At 43.1% G+C, this 19606-nt stretch overlaps 1 protein-coding gene across 1 annotated transcript in view; it reads left to right on the forward strand.

Moving 5' to 3' along the window:
• The window catches only part of tdrd9 (tudor domain containing 9), a 174151-nt gene that overhangs the window by 28899 nt on the left and 125646 nt on the right, over positions 1–19606 (forward strand). Inside the window, 2 exon segments of the mRNA XM_068038305.1 lie at positions 3905–4126; positions 14798–14920. Of these exon segments, the coding sequence (XP_067894406.1) occupies positions 3905–4126; positions 14798–14920 (345 nt within the window).

Here is a 19606-nt window from a genome sequence, read left to right on the forward strand (position 1 = left end):
GATGATGGGAGAACAAGATAAGTGCGAATTATGTACGGGCAACAAGAGTTTTGGATCACCTCAAATTTATGTAGGGTGGTAGATGGAAGGCATTAGAATAGTCAAGTCTGGGATAAGAAAAGCATGGATAAGGTTCCAGTAGCAAGTTAGCTGAGACATAGTCAGGGCGACTTAGAACTGGAAGTAGGCAATCTTGTTAATAAAATGGATATGTGGTCAGAAGTTTATTTCAGGATCAAGATTGAGAATGGTCTGGTTCAGCTTCAGACAATTGCCAAGGAGAGTGATGGAGTCAGTGGCTAGGGAACAGAGTTTTTGGCAGGTACCAAAGACGAGCTTTAGTTCTCCCAGTATTCAGCTGGAGTAAATTTCTGCTGATCCAGGGCCAGATGCTGGACTAACAGTGTGACGAATTAGCAGCAATGAAGAGATTGAGAGAGATGGTGATGAGGAATAGCTCTATGTCATCAACATATATGTGGAAACTGGCATTTGTTTTTGGATGATATGGAAGGGCAGTATGCAGATGACAAGCAGAAGGTGGCCACCGATAGATCCTTAAGGAACTCCAGAGGTAATGGTGCAGGAGTGGCAGGAGAAGCCATTGCAGGTGATTCTCTAGCTATGATTAGATAAGAATAGAGCCAGATGAGTGCAGTTCCACTCAGCTGGATGTTATAGGATGCAGGAAAGGCTTTGGGGGAGGTTAACCTTCTCAAAGTATGCAGATAGGTTGAGAAGAATCAGTAGGGATAGTTTACCTTTGTCACAGCCACTAGGATGCCATTTTTGACATTATGGGCCATTTTAGTCTTGTGGCAGGAGCAGAAACCTAATTGGAGGGATTCAAATATGGAGTTGCGAGAAGGCTGGATTTGGGTTAGCGAGGGGGAAAGTATGTCAGGGTTTCTGCTTCAGGCCGTTATCTGACAATCCTTGATGGTGCTTCCCATGCTCAGATAATTTGTTGATATTTCCTGTTGAGACCTGCTTATCAATAATGGTTGCTTGGGCAAGGTACTGACCAGGAAGTAGGCCTGTAAGTCAGAGCTCCAGGAAAGAAGTGCCTTCAGCAGACATTGGGCGAAAACTGATCTGTTGATTAGCAGGTGGAGAATGAAGTGCATAATAATGAAAATTTTTAAGTCAAACCATGCATTTTGTGTACAACTTCATTTGCAAAAGCTCTCAACTTGACCAGGCAAGAAAGTGCACCATTTCACACAGTTGAAAAGGAATAAACAAAGAAGTAAGTCTTTGCTACTTCACTACTTTAGTGCTGGTTTGCTTACATTTTAGAAAAAGCGGCATGGAGTTTCCGCTACATTTCTGCAGCACAGTGCGCCCAAAATCTGCCAAACCAGCACAAAGAATCAAGGAATTTCAAGCGCAAGCTACGGCAAATCGAATTTCTGCCGTCTTTTGCACTAGTTTAAATATACAAGATGCCTGTCCAAAAAACTGGCCCTGCCCTGAGATTGAATGAATCACCATTGAGTTTCTGCACCCATTTGTGGATCTTCAGTGAGGCTATTACGATTCAGCTTTTGACTTTAGGCACGAGGACACTAATAGGCACATTTTACACGATTTAAAATATATTCAAAAAATGTTCGAAGAAACTGACTACTGTACACCAGTGAAAGTAGCAGATGGTTCTGTGTAGTTTTTAAAGTAATTTTTCGTGATTTTAAAACAGTGATTCCTGACAACGTAGTGGCCCGCATACCTCATCAGAGTGCACCAAGTGCGCACATGCGCCGCTACATCTTGCCAGGACTAAGTGGCGTGTGCGCGGGATGACATCATCGGGCAGCGTCAATATCATAGTGTATCCACGTCTGGTCCATCTTCGCGCATGCACGATAATGCGTCAATGGGCATTCAGTCCCCCACTCAGCTGGAGGAAGTGGCTGGATGGGAGACTTTGAGGCTGGAGCTCGATCCCGTCACTCGCTCCTGCCTCACTAGCTGCGCTCCCCCCTCAGCAATTCGTTCCAGGCCTCGACGCTTCCTCGTCTCAGCCGCTCGCACCAGACCTCGCTGCTCCCCTCCACTCCCCTGCCGATTGCTCCTCGCTTCGCGCCACCCCACACTCTGGCCGCTTGCTCCCTGCTTTCCTCCGCTCCCCTCCAGCTCTAGGCTGTGCCGTTTCCCTCCTCTTGGCCACTTGCTCCTACGTCACCCGGTCACGCCTTGCGGCCTGTCTTGTTTCTTCGAATGGCGCGTGGTGACTGATGAAACGTGGGAGCGATTGGCTGAGAGGAGGGAAGCGATGTGGCTTAGAGCTAGCGGCTAGAGAGGGGGTGGTGGGGGGGAAGCGGGGAGCGAGCAACCGGAGAGCGAGGTGGCGAGGAACAATCAGCCAGGGAAGTAGTGGGGGGAGGGGTGGGTGCAGCGAGGTCTGGAGCGAGGGGGTGGTGAAGTAGCCAGTGGGGAGAAGGGGCAGAAAGCGAGTTGCCGAGGGGGGAGTGTGGCCAGTGGGGGAAGGAGCCAGTAGCTGCGTTTAGGTGAACTCAGTCCTGGTCAGTCATATAAACGAATTGCAATAACGAATTGGCAGCACATTTTATACTCTGTCCGATTTTCGATTAGGGCGACAATTCACTATCTTGCAATGGAAATTAAATCATAACATTCCTTTTGTATTTAATAGGATTACTGGAATATTAAATGGATCTGAGGATTACAGTTAGCATCCTATAACTACATTGTAGCATATTACTGGGCTTCCATCCAACTTAATATAAGGTTAGTTTGTTTAAAAGATCCAGTCATAAGCATTTCCTGTGATAAATTGAGCAGTGCTATCTTGAATCCTGGCAGCTGCCTGAACGTCGCAGGCACTGACATTCCAGTTGAAGAGCCTGCATTTGCACATGTGCAAGTACTGTGCCATCTAGTGGTTGCGTTGTCAGCAAACAGCCATTTTAAAATCAGTTTACTTGCAGGTGGTGGACTAGGCATTCTGATTTTAAATGCTTGTTTATGATGAACCCATTTGCAGCTGCATTAATAAAACTGAACCAGGTTACCACTCTTAAATTTATCAAGGAATTAAACAAAAATGACATTCTAGAACGCTGCCGATTTCAGTGGTTCATGGAAAATCTTGTGTTTGGTGATATGCAGATGACTAAGCAGAATCTTGAGCAAAAAAAAAAGCACTACTTAAAACTAGTGCTATTTTGAAGGCACTTTATGTTTGGATCATTGATTACACCCAAAGCTGAACTTTTTAGTCAGCTGGTCAAATGCATAAATTGAAGGGAGTGTGGTTAAGTCAGAGGTACTTTTGTATTTATTCATGAGATGTTAGTGTCATTAGGAAGGCAGGCAGTTATTGCTCATCTTTGTTTGATGCAGCTGAGTAGCTTTCTAAACAGTTCCAAGTCAGCTACACTGGAGTTGGACTGGAGCCATGTTAAGACCAGACTGGGTAAGAAGGCAGGTTGTTGCCCCTAAAGCATACTAATAACCCAGTATGGTTTTTCAGCAGTCTGACATTATCTGTCATTTTCTGCATGCTGGTGTGTAAGATTTTTAATTTATGCCCCTGATGTACGGAATAGAAGTCATGAAGTTGTTCCATTTAGCTTGAATGTTCAACTACTGTATCATTGATGTGGAATCCAAAGCAAGAGAGTGATACTTTTTCTCTGGGCTTTACCGATGGCAACATTTTAATTCCAGATTTGTTGTTTAAAAATTGAATTCAAATTCTCAACCTGTCATGGTGGGATCTGAACTTGTGTACTCCAGGTTAGTGCAGGCCTTTAGATTTCTAGTCCAGTAATGTCAACTACACTACCATATCTGCTTGTGCCCAAGAAGTTTTCATTGTTTTATACATATATATTATATACACAATATATATATTTGATCTTTTATTTTGTAATTACAGCTGGTTGATCTTATTGAAAATAATTCAGTTGTCATCGTCCGAGGTGCTACTGGCAGTGGTAAGAGTACACAATTGCCTCAATATATTCTCGAATACTACTTCAAGAAACCTGCATTCTGCAATATTGTAGTAACGCAACCACGAAAAATTGGATCAATCAGTATTGCACGCTGGATCTGCAAAGAACGCCATTTGTCTATCGGAGGCTTGGTTGGTTATCAGGTATGTTGATGTTTCTGGCACTCATAGTAAAGATTATATTTTACTTTGTACCTTTTACTTTTTTTTTAATGTTGCTTTGAAAATTATCTTTTGAAAGCCTGATCACAGTTGACTAATCTTGTATGAAAGTCGTTGAATAAGTTTTAAAAATTACTCATACTGCTGCAAGTACTTGAATTTATCTTGCTCACTTTTGTAAAACAAAAGTAACTTTAAGTATGTACAAATTTACTTGATACCTTTGATGACTTTTCCAAAAGAGTATTCCAAAAACCTAGTTTATTGCTTAGAGCTTCTTAAGTAGAAGCAAGCGTTTTTATTAGCCAATATCCAGAACAACTGATTTGCTTTACATAATCCGACTAGGCTGTTTGCCAAAATTCATGTTCCCTAATAACCTGTTTCCTATTCTACTTATGTAGGATTGATGAGTTTGTTACTTAAAAACTATGTGGCAAGACTTAATAGTTTATTTATCCTTGGGCTTCCAAGTTAGCACACCATTCAGATGATGTGATGGAGAAAAGAGCCACTGTTAGCTAAAATATATAGCTCAATATGTTTTGGGCCAGTAGAATCAGACACAACTACGCACGTATATTTTTAATCAATTTAATTCTTATGGCAATCTTCAAGCACCAGCAAAGCAGCAACATGATCACAGCAATAAGAGGAGATGACATTAAAATTCTGATGTGGAGTAACAATAGCAACAGAACAGAATAATTCTGTTCTGGAAACTGTGCCAACCACAATCATCTTTTGTCTGTGGAGGATTTGTTGTAGCTTACGGTCTAGCTATAGATTCTTTCCCGACATACCCTTGCTTATCACTGCTATGTGACAGCTCTGCTGTAACTTTTCTGTTTCTCAACATTTGCCATGAACTTGATCTCACTTGTCTGAACAGATGGAGCCTTTTCACTGTTGATGTCATTGCAATTAGTGCTAGTAAACCTCAACTCCTTTGACCAATTGTATTCTTTTCTCTGGAGAAGGCTATTCAACTGTCGTAGCCATCTATTCACATGTCCACAGATTCCTTTCATCCATCCAACTTAAGCATTTCTATGTAGGCTACATTTCAAATGTTCCAACCACTGATAAGCTATGTTGTATTTAAAAAAAAAACTTAGGCAGTTTTTTTTACAGTTAAAATAAACAGTATTACTGTTGGAATAATATTACACTAAATGTTAAGACAAACTAATCAGGCCTGTTGTAGTATCACTGACTAACCCTTTCTATGCTGATCTGACATTAACCCAAAATCTATCATTCAACACCACCAATGGTTGCCAGCTGCAGTAGTGTTGGGTGTGGTTAATTTGTGACCCTCTATGGTTCTCTTCCCATTCCCTCTCTGAATCATGTACTTCCCCTCCCAACATCCTCCAGATCTCATTTGTCTCCCAGGAAAGAAGACTGAGGGAGGGGAAGTGGCAAATGAAGGGGAGGAGAAGCATTTTTGGGCTAGGACAGCTGTGCTTGGGAACTGGGGTCGAACTGAATAGTGAGAGGCTGTGGGTCCGGTTATTGGTTTGGGCCGTGGTTAGCTGGTGGGAGTTCGCAAGAATGGGGGAATGCTGGGGAGCTTAATGTTCCATGATTTTGATTAAAATGCTGAGCTTTTGGTTCAATACAGCAAGTGAAATTGCCCCAGATCTGGCCAAAGAGCATAAATAGGAGCAAGAGTAGGCCATTCGTCCTCTTGAGCCTGCTCTGCCATTCACCAAGACCATGGCTAATCTACCTCAGCTACACCTTCCTGCCCTAGCCCTAGGCTATATCCTTTGATTCCCTTCGTATCCATAAATTTATTGATCTCTGCCTTGAATATACTCAACAACTGAGCATCCATAGCCCTCTGGGGTAGAGAATTCTGAAGGTTCACAACTCTTTGAGAAATTTCTCATCGCAATCTTAAATGGCCAATCTCTTATTCTGAGACTGACTGCTAGCTTTAGACACCCCAGCCAGGGGAAACATCCTCCCAATGGCAAACCGTTTAAGCCCCTTAAGAATGTTATATGTGCTCTTATTCTTTGAAATTTCAGGAATATGGACCTAACCTTCACACTCTGCTGATCGGGCAATCCTCTCCATCACAGAAATCGGCCTAGTGAACCTTTGTTGTATCCCCTTCCTCGGGTAAGGGGACCAAAACTGTACACAGCACTCCAGGTGTGGTCTCAGCAGGGCCCTATACCATTACAGTAAAACCTGTTAACTCTTACATTACAATCCCTTTCTAATTAAGGCTTTAACATACCATTTGCTTTCCTAATTGCTTTCTGTACCTTAATGTTAACTTTCTGTAATTTGTGTACAAGGGCTTCCAGATCCCTCTGAGTACCCAAATTTCCCAGTCACTTGGTATTTAAAAATATTCTGGTTTTCTATTTCTCCTACCAAGGTGGATAACTTGACAGTTCTCCACATTATAATTCCACCTGTCACCTGCTTAGCCAGCCTGAATCCCTTTGCATCCTCTTCACATGTTACTTTCTCACCTGTGTTCCTGATTTTAAAGTTTGTAGGTTAAGAAGGGTGATGTCAACAGTACTTAATTTGAAAGTTTTATCATTACATATTTTCCCCTTTTCCCCCATCCCTGTTAACATAGCAACAGTTGTAGGCCTGTTCCACTGTGCCATTCAAGGAGATCATGGCTGATCTGTGACGTAACTCCATATTCTTGCCTTTGCCCCGTATCCTTCAATACCTTTGGTTAACAAAAATCTATCAATATCAGATTTGAAATTTAAAATTGATGTAGCATCAATTGCCATTTGAAGAAGAGTTCCAGGCTTCTACCACCTTGGCATATAGAAGTGTTTCCTAACTGTACTGCTGAAAGGCCTGACTCTAATTTTTTAACTGTGCCCCCTAGTCTTAGACTCAACAACCAGCCAAAATAGTTTCTCTCTATCCAATCAGTTACCCTTCATACCTTAAACTTTTATCATATCACCCCATATTATTCTTAATTCCAGGAAATACAACTCTAGTTTGTGTAATCTTTCCTTATAATTTAACCCTTGGAGTTCCGGTATCATTCTGGTAAATTTATACTGCACTCCAACTAAGGCTAATGTATCCTTCCTATGGTGTTGTGCCCAGAACTGCTCACAGTACTCCAAGTGCAGTCCGACCAGGACTTGCATTGTTGCAGCATGAATTCTACTCTCTTGTGTATTCTAGTCCTCTAGATATAAAGGCCAGCATTCCATTAGCCTTTTTGTTTTTTTGGTATCTAACTGTGACATTGTAATCTATGTACATGAACCCCATTGTCTCTTTGGACCTCCACTGTTAGTAGCTTTTCATCTTCTTGAAAGAACCCTGTTCTATCCTACAGCAAGCAATTAGGAAGGCAAATGGCATGTTAGCCTTCGTTGCAAGGGGATTGGAGTACAGGAATAAACCAGCATTGCTACAATTGTGCAAGACTTTGGTGAGATCACATCTGGAGAACTGTGTGCAGTTTTGGTCTCCACACTTGCATTGGTACAGTCAAGGTTCATTAGACTAGTCCCTGGGATGAGGGGGTTGTCCCATGATAGACTAAGTAAATTGGACCTGTATTCTCTGAAGTTTAGAAGAATGAGAGGTGATCTCATTGAAACATACACAATTCTAAAGGGGCTGGAGAAGGTAAACATTGAGAGGTTATTTCTGCTGGTCGGGGAATCTAAAACACGGGGACACTATCTCAGGTTAAGGGACCGATCATTTAGGACTGAGATGAGAAATTAGTTCAATCAAAAGGTTGTGATTCTTGGGAATTTTCTACCCCAGAGGGTTGTGGATACTCCATCGTTGAATATATTTAAGGCTGGGATAGACAGATTTTTGGTCTCAGGGAATCAAGGGAGATGGCGAGCAGGCAGGAAAGTGGAATTGAATCCTAAGATCAGCCATGATAGTTTTGAATGGCGGAACATGCTCGATGAACCATATGGTCAACTCCTGCTCCTATTTCTTGTGTTCCTTCGGATGACTTTACACTTGTTTATGTTGAAATCCATTTGCCACACTTTTGCCTATTCATTTAATCTTTTAATCCCTCTTTTTGTAATTTTATGTCTCCAATGATCATGCTTACAATGCCGCCTTTCTTTGCGTCATCAGCAAACTTGGCCAAATTGCTCTCCATCCTGGTATCTAAGTCATAAGTAAACGACGCATAATTGAGGCTCCAGCACCGATCCTTATGGGATGTCATTAGACATATCCTGCTAATTAGCTTACCCCCTGCTCATTATCCCTATTCTTTTTCTTAATCCACTCAACCAGTCTTCTAACCAGGTCAAAAATTTGCCCCCAGTTCCTTGAGCTTCAAATTTAGCTAACAGTCTTAGGAGGGACTTTACCAGATAGATGCCTTCTGGAAGGCCAAAAAATAACATGCATAGACATTCCTCTGTCTACTTTAATCACCTCTTCAGTAAAAGGTTTGTAAGGCATCACATTATCTTTGAAAATCCATGCTGGCTGTGTGTGATAAGAAAATTTTCAAGATGTTTAGTCACTCTTTACTTCATTATAAACTCTAGTGATTTTCTGACAACAGATGCTAGGTTCACTTAAAGGCCTGCTCGGGTCTGGAAAAAAAACACCCGACCCTAACCCAACAAAACCACATTGGACCTGGGCCCGACCCGAGTCCTTCCATTTTTTCCTGCACCCGACCCGAGCCCAACCCGACCACTGGAATGTTCACTTTCTCCAGTTGACAGCATTCGTTTTACATTTGTAGTGCACTCAGTGTATTTACCACTTTTGGATGGATGGAATGGAGGAAGCTGCAGTATGAGCGCAATGATGTCATAGAGACGCTCACTCACTGCGCAGACTCCGAGTCTGTGGAGTCCGGATGCACATTTCCCTCCTTGAAGTCCCGGACTCTCAGCTCAGGCAGGCTTTTCAAATTTTGACACTTATTACTCAACTTTCCTTTTCCTCCAGCAGAGCAAAAGGGAGTACTGTGTGTGTCCGACCCAGACCCGGCCCGACCTGACCCAAGCCCGAAAGCCGGACCCGGAAGAACAACCCGACCCAAACCCGACACGTGTCGTTGGGTTTGGGTCGGGTAGCAGGCCTTTCGGCTCACTAGTCTATAATTGCCTAGTTTCCCTTGCTTACCTTTCTTAAAACATTCTTAGTGGAGTGACAGACAGTTTTACAATCTAAAGGAAGGGTTCCTGACTTGAAAGAAATTTGAATGCTGACAGGTACTAAAATCCTATAAAAAGGAAAAAAGTGATAATTGGATTGGTTAAAATTACCTCTGTTAAACTTATTTTGAAAAAAAAGTAACATTTAAATATGTAAGTTCTTAAGATCATAGAAACCTCACAGTACAGAAGGGGGACATTTGGTCCACGGTGCTTGTGCTGGCTGCTTTGAAAGATTTTTCTAAGAACATCCCTGCTTCTGTCTGTAACTCTGCAAGTTCCTCATTCCCGAGACCTGTCCAACTCCCTTTTAATAATATTTATGGAATCGGCTTCCATCACCTTTGCCGATCGAGCATTTCAGATCCTAACAACTGAGTGAAAACATTTCTCCTTGTCACCCCTTTCGATATTCTGCTCATGATTTGGAATCTATGACCTCCAGTTATTGACGCGCGTGCCTGACGGTGAATAAGTTTTCAGTACTCTAGGAAAACCTCTTGTTCGGTCCCCTGTTAACCGTATCTGTTTCAAGGAGCAGTCCAAACATTTTCAACCTCTCCTCATAACTGAAGTTCTTAAACGCTGGTTAAACCTCCTCTGTATTCTTTCTAAGGCCATCACATTTTTTTTTTGAAATGTGGTGCTCAGAAATGTCCACAGTATTCCAGCTGAGACCTAACCAGTGTTAAAATTTTAGTATGATCTTTTAACTTTTATATTCTGCTTATTTATAAACCCAAGTAACTATATGCGTTTTAAACCACCTTATCAGCTTGCCTTCCCACCTTTTAAGGATTTGTGTATCTGGACACCAAGCTGTCTATGTAGATCCACACTTTTCAAAATTGTGCTATTTTTAGTATACTGTCTATCCATATTACTCGATCAAAGTGCATCAGTTCACTTAATCTGCTTAGAACGCCATCTGCCATGTTTCTATTCATTTCACCATTTTGTCTGCCATCCTGAAGCTTATAATTATATTCATGATGATCGACTACTTCATCAAGTTTTGTATCATACGAAGACTTTATAGTGCTGCTCCCTACACCCGGACCTGGCTGATTCATAAAAATTGAAAAGAGTAGTGGACCCGAACTGACACTTCGTGTACACCACTGCAAGCCACCTCCAGTCTGAAAAACAGAAGGGGAGTAGAGACAGCCCTGGTAATTATAGACCTGTGAGCCTTACTTCGGTTGTGGGTAAAATGTTGGAAAAGGTTATAAGAGACAGGATTTATAATCATCTTGAAAAGAATAAGTTCATTAGCGATAGTCAGCACGGTTTTGTGACGGGTAGGTCATGCCTCACAAACCTTATTGAGTTTTTCGAGAAGGTGACCAAACAGGTGGATGAGGGTAAAGCAGTGGATGTGGTGTATATGGATTTCAGTAAGGCGTTTGATAAGGTTCCCCACGGTAGGCTATTGCAGAAAATACGGAAGTATGGGGTTGAAGGTGATTTAGAGCTTTGGATCAGAAATTGGCTAGCTGAAAGAAGACAAATGATGGCAAATGTTCATCCTGGAGTTTAGTTACTAGTGGTGTACCGCAAGGATCTGTTTTGGGGCCACTGCTGTTTGTCATTTTTATAAATGACCTGGATGAGGGTGTAGAAGGGTGGGTTAGTAAATTTGCGGATGACACTAAGGTCGGTGGAGTTGTGGATAGTGCCGAAGGATGTTGTAGGGTACAGAGGGACATAGATAGGCTGCAGAGCTGGGCTGAGAGATGGCAAATGGAGTTTAATGCGGAAAAGTGTGAGGTGATTCACTTTGGAAGGAGTAACAGGAATGCAGAGTACTGGGCTAATGGGAAGATTCTTGGTAGTGTAGATGAACAGAGAGATCTTGGTGTCCAGGTGCATAAATCCCTGAAGGTTGCTACCCAGGTTAATAGGGCTGTTAAGGAGGCATATGGTGTGTTAGCTTTTATTAGTAGGGGGATCGAGTTTCGGAGCCACGAGGTCATGCTGCAGCTGTACAAAACTCTGGTGAGACCGCACCTGGAGTATTGCGTGCAGTTCTGGTCACCGCATTATAGGAAGGATGTGGAAGCTATGGAATAGGTGCAGAGGAGATTTACTAGGATGTTGCCGGGTATGGAGGGAAGGTCTTACGAGGAAAGGCTGAGGGACTTGAGGTTGTTTTCGTTGGAGAGAAGGAGGAGGAGAGGTGACTTAATAGAGACATATAAGATAATCAGAGGGTTAGATAGGGTGGATAGTGAGAGTCTTTTTCCTCGGATGGTGATGGCAAACACGAGGGGACATAGCTTTAAGTTGAGGGGTGATAGATATAGGACAGATGTCAGAGGTAGTTTCTTTACTCAGAGAGTAGTAGGGGCGTGGAACGCCCTGCCTGCAACAGTCGTAGACTCGCCAACTTTAAGGGCATTTAAGTGGTCATTGGATAGACATATGGATGAGAATGGAATAGTGCAGGTCAGATGGTTTCACAGGTCGGCGCAACATCGAGGGCCGAAGGGCCTGTACTGCGCTGTAATGTTCTAATTCTAAAATCTATCTACCACCAAAGTTTGCATCTTGTCACTTAGCCAATTTTGCACCACTTTCCCTTAATTCCATGGGCTTCCATTTTGTTAAAAGCCCATTGCACTTTGTTGAATGTTTTTCTAAAGTCCTTTTATATGAGAGTGTTGCGCGGAATGGAAAAGTTTAGCTGAGGAGAGATTAGCTTGGCTGTGGTTGTTTTCTTTGGAACAGAGGAGGCTGAGGGAAGATTTAATTGAAGTGTATTAAATTGAGGAGCCTAGATAGAATGGATAGGAAGGGCCTAGAGATCAAAAACCATGGAGCATTGATTTAAAATAAATGATAGGATTAGAGGAGCTTTGAGAAGTAATTGTTTCGCCCAGAGTGTGGTGGGGGTCTGGAACTCACTACCTGAAAGGGTGGTAAAGATAGAAACCCTGATCACATTGTTACGACCAGGTGAGGCTGGGTTCCTGGGCTCCCCTCTCAGTCTTTTCCTGGCTTGGCCATAACACGGTTTAATTGTTAAAACACTGTTTTTAGCTTCCCCTCAGTGAATCCTAGCTCACTGCTCTCTAGCTGTGATTGCAAAGAAATCAGCCAGACAGGTTTTCTCAGATTAAGCAAGAAAGATGCAAGTTTATTAACCTTAAAACTCTAATTCAGTTAAAACTACGAAAGATACGCGACACAACCACGCTAGCATGCATATGCGATAAAAACACATGCAAATAGAGACAGAGACTATGAGAGAATCAAAGGGGAAAAGTTTGAAGCAGTAGATGGAATTTAGTTACTGGTTCTGGATTGCATGTAAAGTCTTTGATTGAAGTTAACTTTTGCAGTTCTCTGGGCTCAGTGTACACTTTCAGACTTGTTTCACTGGTCTTGTGTCTTGAGGCTTGAGTTACTTCCGTGGGTCCCTGGAACTTTGCGGAAGAGAGAGAGAGGTGCTCTCTTCTTGAAGTTCAGTTGCAGTCTGTTCCCAAACTGTTCTGAGAGTACAATTTAGCTAACTCCAGATTGGCCAGCAGGTTAGTCATGTGACTAGCTCCTCGCTTAGAGTGGCCTCGCCTGCGAGATTTGTGGATTCCTTCAAGCTCACCAGCCACACTAAGTGGGGGGGGGGCGGTGGGGTAGGATGCTGGCTGAATGACTCTTAATGTCTCTTGATCATCACAATGGATAAAATCCAACTGGCTAATTGAATCAGGGAGTACTCGCATTGTCATCTTCACGCAACTGTCTTTTAGAATGCAAATTTGCAGCCATATTTTCAGCCACTGTTGTGGTCTTTTTAAACAAGTTATCTTAAGTACAGTAACAGTTCAACAATAATGTTCCATACGATGAAATTAATTTGTCTCATTTTGGCAGGTGTAGTTTCCGTCGCAACATTAAAAAAAAATTGGATATACAATTGAGGTGCTGTAGCCTACGGGGCCACGGACCAAGAGCTCGAAGATAGAATTAGGCTGGATAGTTCTTTTTCAGCCAGCGTGGACATAATGGGTCAAATGGCCTCCTTTTGTGCTATAAATCTTTCTATGTTTCTATACAACATCTATTGCACGACCATAATGAACCTTCTCTGCTACCACATCAAAAATTCAGTCAAGTTCTTCATAGCTTGCCTTTAACAAATCCATGCTGGTTGTCCTTGATTGACCCATATCTTTCCTTGTTTACAAATTAGTTTATTTTGTCCCTAATAATTGTTGGCAATAACTTCCCCACCATTGAAGTTCGGATGACTGGTTTGTAGCTGACAGCTTTATCCATCTCTTCTCTTAAGTAATGGCTTAGCTTTACTCATCCTCTAGTAGCACTCCTGTATTTACTGATTAAAAGATTGTGTCTTTTTTTATCTTTTGCTTCTTTCAGCAAACTAGGATACATTCCATCTGTAGTAATATGGATATTTTTTAGTACATCTTCCCTACCTCTTAGCTGAACAGAAACAATGTAGCTGATAAAGGTTCTGAAATTTTCAGAAAGTGAAGCTCTGAAAACCTTCAAACTGCATAGAAGCCACAAAGTAGTAAGATTGTGTAATTTAGCATAAATGTTTACCTTTACGTACAAGTACACAGCATTTGCAGCACAGCAATAGGCTATTTGGCCCAACTGGTCACTGCCAGTGTTCATACTCAGCACGAGCCTCCTCTCACCCTACTTCATCTAACCCTATCTTGTTTTAATTTCAGATTTCCAGCATCCGCAGTATTTTGCTTTTATTTTCGTATCTGTTTCAATCTCTTTCTCCCTCATGCTCTTATCCAGCTTCCCTTAAATACATCTATGCTATTTGCCTCAACCAATCCACATAGTGGTAGCAATTTTCACATTCTAACCATCCTCATGCTAAAGAAGTTTCCCCCAAATTCCTTAGTGAATTTATTAGAGACTGTCTTTTATTTCTGTCCCTTAGTTTTAGACTCCCCACAAGTGAAAGCATTTCTACACCTACCCTGAAAAGCTCCTTCTTAATTTTAAAGACTTCTATTAGATCACCCCTCAGCCTTCTCTTTTCCAGCTTGTTCAGTCGTGCCTGATAGTGATAACCTCACAATTTTGTAATCATTTTTGTGAATCTTTTTTACACCTTCTTTAGTCGTTCTTATATCTTTTTGTAATTATGGAGACCATAACTGTGCACAGTACTCAAAGTATGGCCTAATTGAGATTCTATGCAAGTTTAAACTAACTTCTTTGTATTTGAATTCAAGTTTACCGTGACAAAATTAAGCACCGCTGTAGGAAATGATAATGGGGTAAAAATTGGTGTAACACAAAAATATAACAGAAGCTCCAGTGGCATAGACAAAATGTGTTTGCAGAGATTGTGATTTTCATAAAAATTTGGATGTATCTTTGTGTTAACATACAGTAGAATCTTAAATGCTATATATTGGTTAAATGTATTTCATTTATTTTAATTCTAAATCCTAATGTCTATTGCTCTCAATAATTGTTTCTTTTCTTGAAATAGGTTGGTTTAGAAAAAGAAGTTGGTACAGACACACAACTAACTTATGTGACAACAGGCGTTCTACTTCAGAAAATTGTTAATGCAAAATGCCTGACTGAATTTACGCACATCTTCATTGATGAAGTAGGATATTTCTCATCAACGTTCTCATCAACAGATGTTGAAGTGTGATTTTGCTTTTTAATTCACTCATGAAATGTGGGTGTCACTGGGTACCAGCATTTATTGCCCATCCCTTATTACACTTGAAGGTGGTGGTGAGTCACCTTCCTGAACAGCTGCAGTGCGCGTGGTGTAGTTACACCCATAGTGCTGTTATGGAAGGAGTTCCAGGATTTCGACCCAGCAACAGTGAAGGAATGGCAATTTAGTTCTGAGTCAGGATGGTGTGAGATTTGGAGGGGAACTTGCAGGTGGTGGTGTTCCCATGCACCTGCTGCCCTTATTCTTCTAGGTAGTAGAGGACTACGGTTTGACAAATTGCTGCAGTGCATCTTGTAGATGGTGCACATTGCTGCCATTGTGCGCTGGTGGTCAAGGGAGTGAATGTTTGAGGTGGTGAATGGGGTGCCAATCAAGCAGACTGCTTTGTCCTGGATGGTGTTGAGGTACTTGAATGTTGTTGGAGCTGTGCTGATCTTGGCAAGCAGTGAGTATTCCATCACAGTTTTGACTTGTGCCTTGTGAATGATGGAAAGGCTTTTGGGAGTCAGGTGAAATTCTCACTGCAGAATTCCCAACCTCTGACCTGCTGTTGTAGTCACAGTGTTTCTATGGCTGGTCCAGATAAGTTTCTGGTTAATGGTGATCTCAAGAATGTTGATGGTGGGGGATTTAATGATGGTGATGCTATTGAATGTCATGGGGAGATTTAAGAGTTTTTTCTCGGAGATGTTCATTGCTTGACACTTAAGTGGCAAGTACAATCCAAGCCACATCTCAGTCCAAGCCTGAAAGTTGTCCAGGTCTTGCTGCATGTTGGCACAGACTGCTTCATTATCTGAGTAGTTTTGAATGGAACTGAACAGTCTGCAATCATTAGTGAGCATTTCCACTTCTGATGTTATGATGCAAGGAAGGTCACCCTGAGGAACTCCAGCAGCAATGTCCTGGGGCTGAGGTGATTGGCCTCCAACAAACTCAACCATCATCCTATGTGCTAGGTATGGTTCCAACCAGTGGAAAGATTTCCCCCATTGACTTCAATTTTATTAGGGCTGCTTGATGCCACCCTCAGCCAAATGCTGCCTTGATGTCAATGGCAGTCACTCTCACTTTGCCTCTGGAATTCAGGTCTAGAGCATGGCTACCGACCCAAACCTGACGACATGTGTCGGGTTTGGGTCGGGTTGCTCTTCCGGGTCCGGCATTCGGGCGCAGGTTGGGCCGGGTTGGACACACTCTATCACACTCTATACGTGGCTCCAATCTTAATGTACTTTTTAAACAATCTTTCAAGTCCCGTTACAGTTTTTATTTATTTTATTTATTTAGAGATACAGCACTGAAACAGGCCCTTCGGCCCACCGAGTCTGTGCCGACCAACAACCACCCATTTATACTAACCCTACAGTAATCCCATATTCCCTACCACCTACCTACATTAGGGCCAATTTACCTATCACCTGCAAGTCTTTGACTGTGGGAGCAAACCGGAGCACCCGGCGAAAACCCACGCGGTCACAGGGAGAACTTGCAAACTCCGCACAGGCAGTACCCAGAATTGAACCTGGGTCCCTGGAGCTGTGAGGCTGCGGTGCTAACCACTGCGCCACTGTGCCGCCCCAATCTTATCTGCACAAGCTTAAAACTAAAAAACGAAAGCCAGGTTAACTGAACATTCCGATGGTTGAGTTGGGTCTGGCGCTGGAAAAATTGAAAGGTCTTGGGCTAGGTCGGATGTGATTCTGTCAGGCTCGGGTCAGGTTTCATTAGCAGACCCGAGCCGGTCTTTATTCAGGTCTTCAGTCCGTGAGTGGACCAAGTCCGTAGTGAGGTCTTCACCTGAGTTGTCCTGGTGGAACCCAAACTGAGCACTGGTGAGTAAGTTATTGCTGAGTAAGTGCAACTTGATAGCACTGTCAATGACATCTTCCATTACTTGGCTGATAATTGAGACTAGACTGGGCTGTTAATTGGCCAGATTAGATTTGTCCTTTTCTGTGGACAGAACATACCTGGGCAATTTTCCATATGGTCTGATAGATGTCAGTGTTGTACTGGAACAGCTTGGCTTGGGGCACGGCTAGCTGTGGAGCACAAGTCCTCAGTACGACAGTTGGGATGTTATTGGGGCTTTGCTGTATCCAGAACGCTCAGCTGTTTCTTTATCACATGGGGTGAATTGAATTGGCTGAAGACCAGCATCTGTGATGTTGGGGACTTTAGGTGGAGGCTGCAGTGCACTCAGCACTTCTGGCTGAAGATAGTTTCAAATGCTTCAGTCTTATCTTTTGCATGGATAAGGTGGGCTCCCCATCATTGGGGATAGAGATGTTTGTTGAGCTTCCTCCTCTGTCTGTTTAATTGTACACCACCATTTATAGCTGGATTTCGCAGGACTGCAGAGCTTTGATTTGATCTGTTGGTTGTGGGATTGCTTTGCTGTATCGCATGCTGCTTCCCTTGTTTAGCATGCATGTAGTCCTGTGTTATAGCTTCGGCAGATTGGCAGCTCCCTTTTAGGTCTGCCTTTTGCTGCTTCTGGCATGTTCTTCGACACTCCTCATTGAACGAGGTTGGTCCCCTGGCTTAGTGATGGTAGAATGAAGGATATGCTGGGATGTTCTGTGCAACAGCTCTCCTAATTTTGGCATGCCCCTAGGTAATGAGGAGGACTTTGCAGTAAAGGCTTGCTACCCGATGGCATGTGTCTGGTTCGGGTCGGGTCACACTTCCGGGTTTGGCATTCGGGCCAGATCAGACACGCTCTATCACCACCTCAGGTAAGTAACACAAATGTTAATTTACTTTTTGGACTTTAAAGATGGATTTGTTATTTTAAGCTTGTGAAGTAAGGAACAAAGTGAAAAACGCAAGGTAAGATGGTAGAGTCGGGTGCAGGAAAAAGTGGAAGGACTCGGTCTGGCTCGGGCTCGGATGGGGTTCTGTCAGGCTCGGGTCGGGTCTCATTTGCAGACCCGAGCAGGCCTTTACTTTGCAGGGTTGACTGGCAGGTTGTGTCTTTATTACGTCTGGTGCCTAGATTGATGCTGATTGGTCCGTCTGCTTTTTATTCTTCAACTTTTCTGTAGCAGCTTGATATGACTGAGTGGCTTGCTAGTCAATTCAGAGTTGAGTCAATCACATTGCTGTGGGTCTAGAGTTACCTGTAGGCCAGTCCAAGTAAAGATGGCAGATTTCCTTCCCTAAGGGCATTAATGAACCAGATGCGTTTTTATTACAATCCACTAGTTTCACAGTCATCATTGCCAAGACTAGCTTTTTATTTCCGATTTTCTTTTTTTTCTTTCTTTTGGGCCTCCTTATCTCGAGAGACAATGGATACGCGCCTGGAGGTGGTCAGTGGTTTGTGAAGCAGCGCCTGGAGTGGCTATAAAGGCCAATTCTGGAGTGACAGGCTCTTCCACAGGTGCTGCAGAGAAATTTGTTTGTTGGGGCTGTTGCACAGTTGGCTCTCCCCTTGCGCCTCTGTCTTTTTTCCTGCCAACTACTAAGTCTCTTCGACTCGCCACAATTTAGCCCTGTCTTTATGGCTGCCCGCCAGCTCTGGCGAATGCTGGCAACTGACTCCCACGACTTGTGATCAATGTCACACGATTTCATGTCGCGTTTGCAGACGTCTTTATAACGGAGACATGGACGGCCGGTGGGTCTGATACCAGTGGCGAGCTCGCTGTACAATGTGTCTTTGGGGATCCTGCCATCTTCCATGCGGCTCACATGGCCAAGCCGATTTATTGAATTTAAATTCCCCCAATTACCATTGTGGGATTTGAACTTGTGTCACCAAAGTATTAGTCTAGACCTGTGGCTTAGCGGTCCAGTAACATTGTCACTATGTTACTGTTGTTGGTGGTGTGCAGTTGTGCATGTTAGAACATTCTTCTTGTTTGTATCGCTATATTGATACCCCATGATATTTTTCAGTAAATTGGCTAAGTTGTATCTTTTTTTACAGCCGCTCTTAATGCAACTACAAGAGCAGTTCAGAGGCTAGGAACCCTGCAGCGAATAACTCATCTCCTGGCTCCCCAAAGCCTGTCCACCATCTACAAGGCAGGAGTGTAATGGAATACTCTCCACTTGCCTGGATGGGTGCAGCTCCAACAACAATTAAGCTCGACACCATCCAGGACAAAGCAGCCCGCTTGATTGGCACCCCAATATTCACTCCTTCCACCACCGATGCACAGTGGCAGCAGTGTGTACCATGTACAAGATGCACTGCAGCAACACACCAAGGCTCCTTAGACAGCACCTTCCAAACCCGCGACCTCTACCACCTAGAAGGACAAGGGCAGCAAATGCACAGGAGCACCACCACCTGCAAGTTACCTTGCAAGCCTCATACCACCCTGACTTGGAACTCTATCACCATTCCAACACTGTCGCGGGGTCAAAATCCTGGAACTCCCTTCCTAACAGCACTGTGGGTGTACCTATCCCACATGGACTGCAGTGGTTCAAGAAGGCAGCTCATCACCTTCTCGAGGGCAATTAGGGATGGGCAATAAATGCTGGCCCAGCCACAGACGCCCACATCCCATGAATGAATAATAAAAAAATAAACTTTGTGACAGGATAGCAGGAGGGGTCGTTCCGTGAATGGGAGTGTATTCTCTCCTC

The sequence above is a fragment of the Heterodontus francisci genome, chromosome 9 (assembly GCF_036365525.1).
Source record: "Heterodontus francisci isolate sHetFra1 chromosome 9, sHetFra1.hap1, whole genome shotgun sequence".
In the NCBI taxonomy this organism is placed as follows: Eukaryota; Metazoa; Chordata; class Chondrichthyes; order Heterodontiformes; family Heterodontidae; genus Heterodontus; species Heterodontus francisci.